Source organism: Fundulus heteroclitus, chromosome 17 (assembly GCF_011125445.2).
Source record: "Fundulus heteroclitus isolate FHET01 chromosome 17, MU-UCD_Fhet_4.1, whole genome shotgun sequence".
Classification (NCBI taxonomy): domain Eukaryota; kingdom Metazoa; phylum Chordata; class Actinopteri; order Cyprinodontiformes; family Fundulidae; genus Fundulus; species Fundulus heteroclitus.
Window position 1 is genome coordinate 3,819,379 of NC_046377.1, and position 15,355 is coordinate 3,834,733.

Genomic DNA, 15,355 nt, shown 5'->3' on the forward strand with positions numbered 1-15,355 from the left:
TTGGTACTAACTTGTCTCTGAGAATGCCTAAAAAGAGACTAAAATCTCTCCGTTAGCACATTCCAATTATATATGACCAGGTTTCCTTGCAAGAAAAAGCAGAGAACAGGATAGAAATGTTAATGTGAGTCAGTGGAGAGTGGAACAGTTGGAAGAGGTACATGAACAATTTCCAAAGCCACCTTCTTACCTCTAGAAGGATACTGAATACTGAATTGTACTTTATAAATAAATTTGCCTTGCCTTGCCTAGAAGGTCTCGATATTACCTGCCATAAGTTTGTTAAAACTTAGCATAATTTGGTCACTTTTGTCAATCCCTGCACGTCCATTTTAGATCATGACTTCTTACCATACGGCCTGAAAGAGCTCACTTTCCAGAGACTTCTGTTGGAACAAGGTGGCCTTACAGTTTCATCTCACATCATCTGAAAGAAGTAACTCAGAGAAAAACAATTCTGTTAGTGTATTAGGTGACAAAAGAAAACCTGGTCTTTCTAGTGTCCTGGTTCTTAACGTGATGTGTCTAAGTTCTTGGTTGGTCCAGGGGAGGTAGGAATCTCTCGTTCCTTTACTTTCATCATTTTATATTAAAACTTCTCCTCTTCTTAAATTATCTGCCGAACAACCTTGAATATTGTCACTTCTTTGTCACTGGTGATGCAAAAATTAAAGCAAAGGAATCATTTAACAAAGAAATAATCAAAATACACAAAACAATAAAAACCCGAAAGTAAAAAGTCTCCCAAAGCGTGCATTATGTGTATTCCAATATCTTATAGCATTCTTTTGATTTCTTTCTAGCTCTTTTGATCATGCAAACTTAGTTATTAGTGCTTTTCAATCTTAAATGGTCAAGGGTGAAACTTTAAAGCAACCATTTTCTCTTTCAGGCTTTTGAGCTTCTGGTGTTTTTCTATACATGATAAGAGTTTTCCCCGTAATTCAGCACATTGAGAAAGCTTACCCAAAAACAAAGAGATTAGAAGTAGAATCTAACTCTTCACAAGCTGGCTTTATTTCATTCTTTCCCTCTGACATAGTTTTCGTGCCCCCAGGCCAGAACACACAGACCCAGCCTTGCCATAACATTCAGATGTTTACATCATGGTCAGATTTGTTTATCATATCTATTGTCCTGTTTCAGATTAAACTGACCCTCTGAGGCTTGCCTCAGCTCAGCATAACTGATAACATCAGATGCTTTTGTAACCGATGACATGCTTAATGTGGCCTTGTGATACTTCTCAAAATTTCTCATTAGCTGCATTCAAATCCCCAGTAAAAAGAAATAAAATAAATTAATACAGAACCCTTAGAAAAGCAACCATATTTAGTCCCATACAGTCTGTTTAAAGCAGTTTGTCTCATCTATTTAAATCAAAAATCATGTATATCTTAGTGCTCTTAAATTCTTCTTTTTAGGCAGCTGTAAAATCCTTTTCTCCCAAACATTCTCCCATATGCTCCCCATATGCTGTTTGCCATTTTATTAATGTTCTAAAATTACAATATAAAAGCTTTTTCTCTGTTATTATTTCAGCTGTCATGAATTCATTGACAAACACAAGCCAAGCACAATCTAATAGCATAACTGAATACAGCCCTAACGCCTCTGGTTGCTGTACTGCATATTTAAGCTCCAAACAACAAAAACTTTTATCCCCAGTCCCAAGTATTTCTTACAGCCCTGGGATATTTTCTGTAGACACGTTAGCATATCTCAGTGTAACAATTTAATTTGGCCGGATGTTTAATGTGGGAAGAAAACAAACTGTTATTGAAATCTCTCTTTACCTTTCTTCAGCTTTTAGTTAACGTAGTTCATGATTAAAAACGTCATTTGAATTACGGAGCTGCAGTTCTCCCAAAACAAATGAACATTCTGAAACCATGAACATCACACAGACGAACGTTTAGTTACATACGATACACAAATACATACATTTACATACAAAGATGACATTCAGACAGACAAACACGTGCAGGCCTGCTTTTTCTGACTGTCTTAAATAGTTCTATGTTTTTCATAGTTTTTAAACGTCTATAGCAACGCCGAAAGATGTATTTTCAACATGTTAAGTTCCCGCTTAGTTTAAAAGTGGAGAGCTTGCGCTGGCTACGACCCCCGAATGTTTCGTCCAAACATGGTTTTACTCTTCAGCCCCGCAAGGATACAACTCTGTGTCTCGCAGACACCTGGACGCTTACCCCTTTTTGAAAGTTATACGTTGCATTTAATAGTTACGAACAATTTTATCCACAACGGAAGTCCCAGTCGGTCCCCACGTAAACGCTTCCCCGGTGCAACGCCCTTTTAGTTCCGTTTCCGTTTCCTTTTTATTTTTTATTTTATTAAAGACTTTCGCTTTTCTTTTTCTTATTAATCCAACTGCCCCGACCAACTGGTTGCACTTTGAACACCCCCCTGCGCCAAAAACCCCCAAAACAAAACAAAACACAAATACATTTATCTGTAACCTCACTTACACACAAAGACCCATTTGCACACACACACACAGACACACTCAATATCCGCGGATCCAAGCAGTCTCTCTGGCCAATCTTTAGTTAACTCTGTAGGTACCTCCGGTCTCAATCTCATACGCGCTCGTTTTTCGAAAAAGGCTGCTTTTATATTACCGCAAAAACGAAGGTTTTTATGTTCGTCCTCGCGGAAAATAAGGGAGCTCTAAACCCACAATTTCTAGGCTACACGATGTTTAAGAAGCCACGCGTGTTCTCAGTCTCATACGCGCTCGTTTTTCGAAAAAGGCTGCTTTTATATTACCGCAAAGACGAAGATTTTTATGTTCGTCCTCGCGGAAAATAAGGGAGCTCTAAACCCACATTTTCTAGGCTACACAATGTTTAAGAAGCCACGCGTACAGGCGTGTCTGTCAGAATGGCCGCTTTTATGCTACGCACAGAGGAACACGTATTTTCCTCTGTGCCTAACAAGGGGACCTTTTAAACCCTAAATTCTCAAGGTGCACAGTATTTTCGGAACCCTGGCCAAGGATTCCCGGACTCTCACCTCTGTGACCGCACGCAAATCCCAAATTCTCATCGATTATCGACACGTTTGCAAACAATTATCCTCAACTTTTCTCTGCCTTTAGAAATACAAAAAGTCGGCCCTCCAGGAAGAAAAAGACACTAGGAGATGAATGAAATCTCCTTACCTTTTTTGCGGCCGCAAGCTGTGTGTTTTTCTTCCGGAATGACGTCCTGACCGAAAAAACGGAAGGTGGTATGTCGTCCTTTGGGTCCGGGTGGAAACACCATTTTGTTACTGTTTCACCGTGCCGTGACTACGGTGAAGCACCCTCGGTGGACCCAGTTCGTTTTACCCAGTCAGGCAACTCCCACTTACTTTTTACCTTGAATGTAGGACGCATAAAACAGACAAGTATGCTTTTAGTTATATTTTATCTAAGTAAAGACAGAGAAATAGTTACAGTCACACCAGCGCTGATGGGCCCCTGATCGGCAGGAGGCCTCGAGTGCTCATCACGCAAACATTATAAAGGGATCTCGGGACACACCCATACAAGGGCGGTACACATCCAAACTGTGACATCAACAGGGAAGCTGTGTCACCTCCAGGGTGGTATCTGATAGATATGTGCCAATCTTTTGGGTCAGTGCCATCTAAGTGTGCCATGCAGTTCTGGGATAAACAGCTCGTTCCACTTGACCTTGTTGATATCCTAACATGGTCAACCGGGTCTTATCCAAACATCTAATGGGCAAACGGTGGCCCGTGTTGTTCAGACCAGTCCAATAGTTGGTGTAGCTAGAGGGCTGAAAAAAGCTAATGTGAGTTGTGATTGAAAGGTGTCAATAACACAGTCCGTCCTATTCAACGCCACAAGGATCCACGCGTTTTTATCAGGGTCCGATACAGAGAGATGAACCCCTGATCTACCACCAAATAATAAAGCAAGGCATGTTCAGATGTTGAAGTTCAATCTTACTCTTAGAGAACGATATTCTTTAACGCTTGACCTAAATGAATTCATGGAGGGTTGTAAGTCTAAAGCTGTCTAAACTTTTTTTTTTTTTGTCTTTGCATGCCTGCTTTGCTTAACCACCATCTGACAATTGATGACTGTATCCACCACGCTGCTACTAATTGTAAAAGTGTAATTCACAACAACAGCTTTCGAGTGCTTTAACCAATGACGGCCTCTCGGTCTTGTACCTTGCTGCAGACCAGCTCCGAAGGCTTCGGCAGAGCAGGAAAGCAGCACTGACAAGAAAGACCGTCCCATGAGCATCATGAGTGAGGCCTCTAACTACACCGGCGGCTCAGATTACAGCACCTTCCCTGGCAGCCCAGCTACCACCGTCACCACTGCCACCACCCCCTCCTCTACAAGGGTAAGTGCCTTTCAAACCACACTTCTCGCCGGTGTCTACATCGCTGTGCAGAGGGTCATTTTGCATTTCTAACCTTGCCTCGCGTAAAGTAAGCTGATAGATGTGACCAAGAGAAGTATTAGACAATATATGATTCCCCTAATATTTTCTTTAGCTGCTAAAATGATAGAATTTACCGTAGAATAGAGACGGAACAGCACAAGGGATCCTCAGTACATGAAGACATGTTTAATATAATGGGATTCACCTTTTTTTTTGCCATCTAAGCTGAGTCAAAGCCTATCCACCACTGTCACCTGCACGAGTAAGCTGTGATCCAGGAGAGATATAGAAGACGGCTCCTTTGAACTGACACATTTATCTGTCTCTGTTAGTGCTTTTTATAGCAGCTGTGAAAGCTGCTGTTGGCGGTGTCTTTACATCCAGCACATCAAACGCATCATTTCACATTACTGTACTGAGCCAAGGGAAGTTCAGCCGAGCCTGTGGATTCTTTCTCTTTACCTCTTTGTGTTTAAGGGTTGTAGCTATTATGGAAAATGAAAATCCAACATTGATTTGTTGGTGTTGCACATCAGTTTGTGTAAATATGTCTTAGAACTCATTATAATTTTAAGTAGATGCAAACTCACTGATTGAAAGCGTCTATATGCTCTGTTACCCATTGTAAACGGATTATGATTAAATGGTTATAAGATGTGGGCACAATGTTTTCCTGAGGGCAACAGCACAGAAGTTGTTTTTAAATGCACAAACAGGCTAATTGAAGGAGAGGTCAGACCATGATACATATACATCAAACATTCACATGTGTGTTTACTTCAGACTGGTGAGCCTGAACAGCCTCCACCCGAATAGTGCAAACCTGCTCTCTTGTACATCTCTTGTACTTTACCTGATCAATGATGAGGGATAGATAGGGCTGGACTGGGACCACAAAATGAACCTAGCATTTTTGGTCATGGCAGCCCACCATGATTTGTTTTACAATATGTGGAGACACACAACATACCAGAGGATATATGTGCATATTGTGTTGTTTCAGAAATTGGAATAAAATGCAGTAACATATATCAAAGAGATTTGCACTAAGGAAGCACCTTTCTTAATTTTTTTCAAGAAAAACAAAACTTAATAAACCAAAACCTACATGTCATGCAATTATACACTGTTGTTTAATAAATAACTCTCTGTCTGTTAGGTATTGTCCGGTGAATATCAGCTCTTAAGCTGAAGACAGTAGTTGAAACGGATGATTTGAGCCCTGGCGATCTTTTAACAGCAAGCTCTGCACACATATAGAATAAATCAGTGATAACTTCTCTTCAAGTTCAAGAATTTATTAACAGAAATAAAATGAACATCCAGAGAACATCACTATGTAATGCTGTTTATCTGAATTAACACTATATTTTAATCAATAAATCCTCTCTACTAGGCCAGTGAAATTTAACTAAAACTACTAAGCAAAATGAAGATAAAAGAAGCTAAGCTAAGGAACTATGTACATACATACAAAAGAACACAAAAGACAAACAAAAGTGGTTGATCATCATCAGAATAATTCAGTGAATCCTGGTTCACTGCAGATCTGACTTAAAGAACATGAAATGAGCTTAAATTAGCTTTGCTTATTCAGAACAAAATTTGGCATGTTTTCAACCCAGTCACAATGTGAATCCTGAGTAAACAAAACGTTATTTGAGGAAATAACATTTTAAAGAATGATTTGCTCAGTAAAATCATTACTTTAGGGGAACTCGATTTTAACAATGCGATTATACCTCCGGGAGCTAGGGGTCGCTGCAGCAATCAGGGCTAAGATCGGCTAATCCTAAAGTTAAACAAATCGTCTTTAAATCGACATTAATATTCAATATCAATGCGGTGATGACGCTCATAGCACTATCAAACGACAGCGGAGCGAAACGAACAAGTCTTATGATTGAAACGAGCCCCTGGTTTTAGCTCCTGGTAACTTCCGTTTAAATAGTGCCACCCACAGGTGAAACTGATGCAATAACCAGGGCAGTAAGAGGTGCATGCCATTAGGAGAACTTGCTGGAACAATCCAGAGCGGCATCAGAAACCAGCAGCAGGAACAGAAACACACCAGCAGCTGTGTACATGACAGAAGATGCGTGTCGGCCCACCGGGCATTACCTGGTGGGCCGGATGGCCGGTCCATGCCTGGGGGTAGAGATGGAGATACAAGTCACCATTGACCTTTGCTTTCAATATCTGTATTACCATCACGTTGAGATGAAGCAACTTATTTCTAGATCAGACTATAGTGAACATGTAGTTCTTAGATTCTTAGTTTAAAAAGTATCATATAAATTAACTGACACTGTAAAAATATGTCAGATTGCCAGGGAATTATGAGATTTAGGAGTTCACGCCAAAATTTCACGCCTGCAAAAAATGCAGGCGTAAAATTTTTGTTGTTTTGCTATCCACTTTGTATAATCGTGCGACTTCTTTTGGGAATGTCGAAGTCTGATCTACTGTTAGGAACCAGAAGGACTCTGCATTAAGCGGTCCTCTGTCTATGTGCACAGTAGGGAACTCCTGAAACTATAATTTCACTTTCAATGATTTTTGGCATTACAACAAAAACATTTAAACAAAAATAAAATCTATAACGTATAATCAGAAACATTGCTGATCCCACAGTTTGGGATTTAGAAAGTCTTTTGTTAGAGTGCAGATTTCTCTATTCGCATCGTCACTCTTCACATGTATTTTCTTTGCTGCCATTCAGTTTCTGTGTCTGCCTCAGGTTAAAACTAGACAGCTGAAACCTAGGAAGTAAAACTATCCTTAGAAAATTTCTCAGTCTTAAGTTCTTATACTATTTTAGCTGACAATCAATTACTCTTAATGTCAAAGCCAACAGATATAGAACTAGATTCATCTGTGTGTGTAAAGTTAATATATAAGGCAGCTGAAACTAGAGCAACTCGTTGGCTGTTTGTTCAGCTGGAGCTCGATTAAACAGTTCCTCTATCACAGCCCTGTGACTCCTGGTGCTCTCTCAGGTGTCTCAAAGAATCATCATTACACCTTTACATAATTTATTAGAAAAAAAAGGTTATTTTCTAAAAAAAAAAAAGAATCATTATATCCCATCTGGTAATAAATTGTTTTATCTTGTGAGCTGAATGTATCATTACGGCAGTATGAGGCAGTATGAGACTCTCTTGTTATAACAGCCTGGAGTGAAAATATTATAATATTCACACAAACATTTAAAACAGCGGTCCTTAATATGATGAACGCTGTACAGACCAGGGGAATGTGCTAATCAATGTTGTGCTGACTTCTATTAGCAATACAAACAGACGAGCACTCGGCAGCTTCATGATGAGGTGGAACGAGGTTTGTTAAATAAGTATAACAACAAAACTTAGAGGCAGACAGGCGGAGACAAGAATCAGGAACACGACGAGGAGGAGATCAGAACGAGGGTAGCATAACAGAGGATCTGACCCAAGTGGGGCTAAACTGGCTGACTGAATAGGGGAGAAAACAGAAGGGACAGCAGGGGAGCCTGAGTGAGAAATGTAAAGGTGTGGCTGCTAACATAGCTCACCACCGTCAGGGTGTGAATGACTGACTGTAGTGTCTTTGGGGTTGTCGGACTTGATAAAGCAGGTACAAGCCACTTACCATTTTACTAACATCATAATGAAGAAAATACTAACCAACAATAGGAACTGAATCTACAGATAATACTAAAGAGGTACAAAACATAAACAGACTGCAGGATCCCCAGGAACCTAAAACAACCCCTGGGGATCGTGACACCAAGTCCGAATAAGACTGCACCAGTGGCCCATGCTTCCTACAGCTACTGTGGTCATTCCAGCTCTTTCTCTTTAAAGGGACTTTTGTAAAGATTACTGCCCCCTGACAGCGATCCTCCCACTCCTTTCCTTCAACCCTAGAAACGCTGGCATGAAGTATGTGCTGGTTTTGATCAGAGCTGTTTGAAGTCTATGTCATACCAGTAACAATCACATGATTAGTTGTTAGCCCCCCACTTTATGCCCATTATTGGTCCTGTGTTCTATATTGTGTCCAAATCAGAACATCCCTTTAATACCTTAACCTGCGACTGAAAACTGTTTTGGTCTGTAAGCATATCTATGCATTAATTAATGATTCTTTAATTTTTGTGCTTTGAAAGCCTTCTAGGTCGTCCAAAAAAGTCCATAATTTTGGCAAGAGGTCCAACTCCATCAAGAGGAACCTTAATGCCCCGGTGATCAAGAGGAACTGGCTTTATAAACAGGTACGGCCTGTGGAGTTGGTAAACTGCTTGGCTAGACTGCGCATTAGTTTGTTCTTTTGCTGCCTTTCCACGCCGTCACCGTTAGCTATTTGGAGCCCACTGAGCTCTAGACGACCATAATGTTTCCACAACATACTCTCCCCTAAGGACATCCTTACAAACACTGACTTACCCCAGTTATATGCGCTGTTATTAGGTCTGCCTTAGCTTCAGGGCCTGCAGAACTGCCCCCTAATTTTCCTCTGAGATGGCTATCAATTCACTTCCAAGCATCCACACCCACCCATCCCTCCAGTCAACAGGTAACGTCCCCCCTTCACCAACGAGATGTCATCAGTATTCACCCACAGCCCCTGTCCTCAACATCTACGGCCGACTCTGACTCGTTGCAAAACGGCCTGAAATCCAAGTGATTGAAGCGTCTTTGAGGATATTTTCTCTCAGGATGAGAGGGAACTTGTTAACTTAAACCAGTCAGGATGAACAGAGTGAAAAAGAGAAAGGCAAAGATAGAGACTGTGTGCAAGTGAGTGAGTGAGTGAGTGAGTGTCATTTCTAAAGCTTAACTGGCTGACCTTATGTAACCTTTGACCCCTTCAGGACAGCACAGGCATGAAGCTGTGGAAGAAGAGGTGGTTTGTTCTGTCTGACATGTGCCTCTTCTACTATCGAGGTAAGAACACACACACACACTCACACACACACACACACACACACACACACACACACACACACACACACACACACACACCCACATGCTATGTGTGCTCCATGTGCACTGCAAAAAAGAACCAAAAGTAAGAAACATTTTCTTGAAATTAGTGTATTTTACCTTGTTTTGAGCAGTTAACTAGGACTATTTGCCAATGGAATGAGCATATTTACCCCTAAAATAAGATTATTAGACACCTTTCACGTGAAATAAGATAATGGAGATTGATCGTTCCTATTTTTAGTGCAAAAAATCTTATTCCATTGGCAAATGGTCTTATTTACCTGCTTAAATCAAGGAAAAATACACTAATTTCAAGACATTTTTACTTACATTTGGCTCCCTTTTTGCTGTGTGGCATAGAACGCCTTGAGTCAAAGACCAGAATTAGGGCTACAACATCATGGTGTTGACGTAACAAGTAAAAAAAATGGGAGATTGTCACGCTTGTGGGAAAATATTACCTAACTTAGGTCATTTAAACAGGGACTATTAAGGTTTAAGATGACACTCCCATGTCGCGGGGCTACTAATTGAGAACCTCGCCTTCACAAAAGCTTATCTGATCACCCTTCATTTCTGCTAAACGCTTAAAAAGAGGTTTTCCCTCCTTCTAAAGTGACAAATTAGCCGCTCCCCAGAATACAATCAGCAGCCACTTTGATGACAAACACTGCGGGGAATTGGATGTTTATTGGTTTAGCCAGCTGAGGCGTCCTCAGGAAGGACAGCACGCTTGCCTTCCCAGTAATAAACCTCTTATTTTCATACTCGTCCTACTTGTTCGATCACTTGGTTCTAAGTGCCTTTCATCAGTCTGCTTTGGAGATGCCTGCGAAATTTGCAGCCGCTACATTTAATCCCTCGCCTCTGGGCAAGGTCGATAAGCATCCCTGCCACAGTAAATCTCATCTAGTTAAACTCGTTCACTGGATTTACGTTCTCTCTAATAATTCCGTTATTAGCAGAGTGGCGTGATGTACTGATGATTAGCGCTGTCATGTAAACAACTAAAGCCATTTATCTAAGTTCTCAGCATGTGTGGCGCTGTGGCTTGATACGTACACCAGCAGTCAAACGCTCGGACGCACCTTTGTTATTCAGTGACTTTTCGTAATTGTTGTTACTCTTCGACATTGTCGATGCAGTACAGATCTTCTGTGGATGTAAGCTTCCTTAAAACCTTCCGTCTCTTCATGTAATCCCAGAAACACCTGACGATGTTGAGACAGGTGCTTTGTGGAGGTCACTGCATCACTTCCAGGACTTTTTGTGCTTCTATACTCTGAAAAGAGTTCTTAATGACCTTGGCTGTATGTGTGGGGTCATGGTTCTGCTGCAGAATAAACCTGAGGCCAAGCTTATGCCTCTCAGTAGGTACTGCATGATGGAGAGGTATCTGCCCGTATTTGTCAGCATTGAGGACACCTTAACTCCTCACCAAATCTCCCACCTTATTTGCAGAAATGCAGCCGTAAATGTGCAAGGATCTTCCACCATGGTTCACTGTTGCCTGCAGACACTGACTATTGTAGCCTGTAGTGAAAAAACTGCCTTCTGCAACAGCCAAATATTTCTAATTTTGACTGATCAGTCAATATCACCTGCTGCCATTTGTCTGCACTCAGGTTTAAGCCTCGTATAAAACTGTTTCTGTTTCAGCTTATGACTTTGTTTCAACCTACATGTGACATTGATGAGGAGTAGAACCTGTTTGGTATAATTTGTTGATCAGACACCTGCCTACAAACCTACAGAACCCCTGACTGTGTTCCTATAAGAATTGTTGCTGTATTGAAGTTGAGCGTGCAGTGAAACCAAATATGAAAGTGATTTGGATTTAGCTTTTTTTTTCCACTCAGTTCAATTTAGTTCAATTCCATTTTATTTACATAGCGCCAATTCATGAAACACGTCATCTCAGGAAACTTTACAAAGTCAAATTCAATCAAATAACACATATGCATTCACTTTGCATTTTGTAAATTGGGGGGGGGGGGACAGTTGTTTTTATATTTGAAAACATTAATTTATTAAATTTTTCATACCAGCCTAAAACGTTTGCACAGTACTATATACTGTGAAGACCAACCATGGAAATCGGACCGGTGATAAATACAGACATCCCGCTGCTACTTAGAAAGCCAAAAAGAACCCGCTAAAATGGCTCTGTGTGATAACAGACTCCAACATGATCAATGTTTAAGTGAATTTGGGCCAGAGCCGAACAGACCCGGAAGGTTCACCAGAAAAACATGAATGGTAGCTGCTGAGAAGCATCTCATGTTTCTGACTACAAAGTCCCTACAAACAGAGTGGTTGGTGGGAACAGTGGTCAGGGCTCAGAGGATTTTACCTGTGCAGGGACAGTCCTTCCACTGGGGCTCAGGATCCGGAGAGGGTAGGGGAAGGAGGGCGGTGCTTTTTTTTTCTCTAGTGAGGCAGAATTCAAGATGTAGAACAACTGATTCTGCTTGTCCCTCCCCCAGCAGGTGTGACCATGTGAAAGAAGTGATTTTACAGCAAAGGTCCAAATCGCACAATAAAAAATTCATTTTGAGGGTCTGAATGTCCCGGGAATCCCTCATTATTCTAACGAGGGTTTGTTAAAGGAAAGATTCAATAGTTTTCCAGAGATCCCTGATAAAACCATGTCAAAACATGAAACCTGTCTTGTGTTTAATAAGTGTGAACAGGTTCGCCGATGCAATGGTGACTCGCGTGTACTTATTTAGAACATGATGACGTCAGAAACAAGTCTGAACACAAAAAGGTTTACACCACAGTCCGGTCCACCCATTTAACCTTGATCTAGTGCAGGGATGGGCAACTTCCATGATAAAGAGGGCCACATTTTTTTCAGCACGACCATTGGAGGGCCACATGACCACGCACTTCAAATAATTGGATATGAAAGACACTACAAATTATTCTCAATAAGAACAAATTTTAGATGAATTTATATCTGTATGTTTACTGCACCAACATATAACTATTTTCTGCATATAAATGCATTTTAATATGTCCTTAAGCAAAAGACAAACCGTTTGCTTTAAAAAAAAAATGCAAAAAAGGAATTTAAACTCCATATCAATGCATTCAGGAGCATTGGTGATTTCAAATTTACAAGGAAAGAGGCATAAAACGGCACAGAACTTAACTCAAACAATAATGTGTCTATCCAGAAACTGTGTGGGCTTTCTTACAGTACTGAATGCTCTATAATTGTATTTCTGTTACTTTTTGATTATGCACATCTGTTAGCTTTTTATTCTGAAAAATCTAATGTCCCATGCTCCTGAATGCACCATAGCTTTCTGACGCTCACGAATGCATCACACTGGTCTGTGAACGCGGTGCTGCACGTTTGATCTTCTGCTTAAGACAAAGCTTTGCAGTTTCTAAACTCACGTCGGCTCTCACGGTTTATGTTGTGTGTGAATGACAATAGACCAAAAAAAAAATTCCCCATGTCCATACTTCTTCCCATTTAGTCTGAAAAACGTGACTTTCTCGTCAAGTTTTCCCTTTATTCCACTGCTAGTGGCCAGGGCTCTTGACTTTCTTTCTCGCTGTTGCAAAGCGGCCCTTGCCCGCTATTGTTTGGGTACGGCCCCCTATCGGTCAAAAGTATAATTACATTTTTTTTTTTTTTTTTTTTTGTTATCATTATTAAATTATTATTGATCTATTCGCGGGCCGCACTGAGTGATGACGAGGGCCGTGTGCAGCCCCCGGGCCGCCAGTTGCCCATCCCTGATCTAGTGAGACGCTGTTAGTTGTTTGACAGGAACGGGGTTCAGGTAAATCTTGCTTTCTCATGTGGACTGTTTACTTACTGCATCCCCCCCTCCTCCCCCAGATAGTCTGGATGTTAATAATTAAGCAGCAGGAACGGCACAGCAGGAGCGTCGGGGCTCGCAGTCAAACTAAACCAAACAGAGCTGGAAGCTGCAGGCTCCCTGGCTTTCTGGTGTGGTTTATTCGCAGTGAGCCCAAACCCACCGGCTTCAATCCGTTGTAGTCTACTGCTTTACGGATACACAATCCACGCACTCGGCGGACTACAGCTGAAATATTTATTACCTTCCCTTGCACATTTAGGCTGGCATAGTTGACATAAGGCTTTTTGTCAAGAGGTGTCATTAAATATTTATTCACAAGCGGGTTTAATGTATTCCTGTGTTTTATTTTGGAGATTTAAAAGGAAAACGTGAAAGAGAAAGCAGACAGTGCTGCCGGTGTGCGCTGTGCTGTCTGTACGCGTGTTTCGCAGTGGTAGAGCAAGCAGACTGGCGCTAAGGCACAGGTGAAGCTCAGTCTCATCCTCTCAGTCTGATAACCTCCGTTGCTTTTGTTCATAAAACATCCGTTGTCAAGGATGGTCAATTCATTCCCCTTTCTCCCCACTCAGAAATACTCTTTAGTTATTTTCAGCTTTTCTGTACTGCTGTTGTGCCTCTACCATCCAGACTGAAGAAGATGACGCACAGGGACAGACCTCCCATGCCTGGTTAAGACTACACAAGTAAAACAGCTGCACAGGAAACATCAGCAGTTTACCAGAAATGAAGAATTGGTATGAAAAATTAAAACTAGGAAGTCACTGGAGGGACTATATTGATAACTGCCTCATTCTATTTAACTAGCGATTCAAGAGGAAGACTTTTTTTTTCTCAGCCTGTATATTTTTTTTTTCCCCCACAGAAGTTCTTGTGGTTTTTATTGTGTCGATTTTAATCTCTAAGCACCGCATTGTTCAGACTAAAGTCATCTACAAGGTCATCGACAGAAGCTGCGGACTGAGTGGGCGATTGTGAAAAGAGCCGGGCGAAACCGCAGAGGTGCTGTAATTAATTCAGCGTTTTGTGAGCACTTCAGCTCTGGTTCTGACTCCGGGGATAATCTCTTGAAATAACAGAGAAGGGTCAGAAAGACCAACATCAGCAACGTTTAGACCCGTTAACGTGTCCATTTGTCATGGGTTGGTTCTGTTGCATGCTGGGGAACACGTAACAGAACCAAAGCCATCCAGGATCCTCAGTGGCTCTGTTGCAGTTCTATGGTTGGCATTATTGATATGAGCGTTTTAATCTCCTGTTATCAGACTGCAGTTAAACCCAAAGCTGATAACAGAATACATAGAAAATTTTTTGCAGTAAACTTTGCAGGCATGTAGATGGTGAAAATTGTTCCATAACTGAAAAGATTTGGACTGGGCTGTCTCATGGTCAAATAAAATAAAGTTCCCAAAAGGTTTTTTTTAAATGTTATGTTTTGTTTGTTTATTCTACACTCAAAATGTTCAAGCTGGAAGAAACTACTGCAGCTAATACTGCTGCGCTGTCCTCTTTACTGCAGCAGCTTTCAGTTAGGAACAAAAGACTTAGTTGGTGTTGGACAGTGAAATCATTGATTCAACAGGGTTTTCTCTGCTATGGCTCTCACATTGAGCAATGCCATATTTAGTGTGTTGAACTTTCATGTTCAATATTGGTTTATTTTCAATATACATCCATTATTTACTGTGTTTTAGTGTCAGATCGCTCAGAAAAACGCGTAGTGTGGCCCCAGCTTCACGTTCACTATGGCCAAAGTAAAGCCATTTTAAAGTAATTGCAATCTCCTCTGCTCTCTTCTGCCACCTGCAGACTGAGATCTGTGTTGGCAAACGCAGAACACGATGCACAGGGACGTAAGATTTTTCTGAGTCATGCTTCGAAGGGTTGTGACGGTACATAACAAGCACAGTACGGTACAGCTGTGGTTTGCTTCAATCAAGAAAGACAAACAAAAAGCGGCCGCTTCAAAACTGACTAGAGATTTGCTATGACTTTTTTTTCTATTAATGAAGGATTAATAAAAAGTGTTTAGCCACTGACTGGACTGCAAACATTTGAAAATAAAGCTTTAAATCCTTAGTGAGTTGTTTTCAGACATCCAGGGTACCAGATGTTGTTG

At 41.0% G+C, this 15,355-nt stretch overlaps 1 protein-coding gene across 12 annotated transcripts in view; it reads left to right on the top strand.

The window, feature by feature from the left end:
• The window catches only part of LOC105929801 (pleckstrin homology domain-containing family A member 5), a 179,737-nt gene that overhangs the window by 109,775 nt on the left and 54,607 nt on the right, over nucleotides 1–15,355 (top strand). For all 12 annotated transcript variants that reach the window (XR_004933166.1, XM_036149316.1, XM_036149318.1 and 9 more), the window contains 3 exons: nucleotides 4,217–4,385; nucleotides 8,578–8,682; nucleotides 9,283–9,355. Coding sequence is in view for 11 of the 12 variants with exons in the window: in XM_036149316.1 (XP_036005209.1) it covers nucleotides 4,217–4,385; nucleotides 8,578–8,682; nucleotides 9,283–9,355 (347 nt within the window). In the remaining variant the exon portion in view is untranslated. The remainder of the gene's footprint in view (nucleotides 1–4,216; nucleotides 4,386–8,577; nucleotides 8,683–9,282; nucleotides 9,356–15,355) is intronic.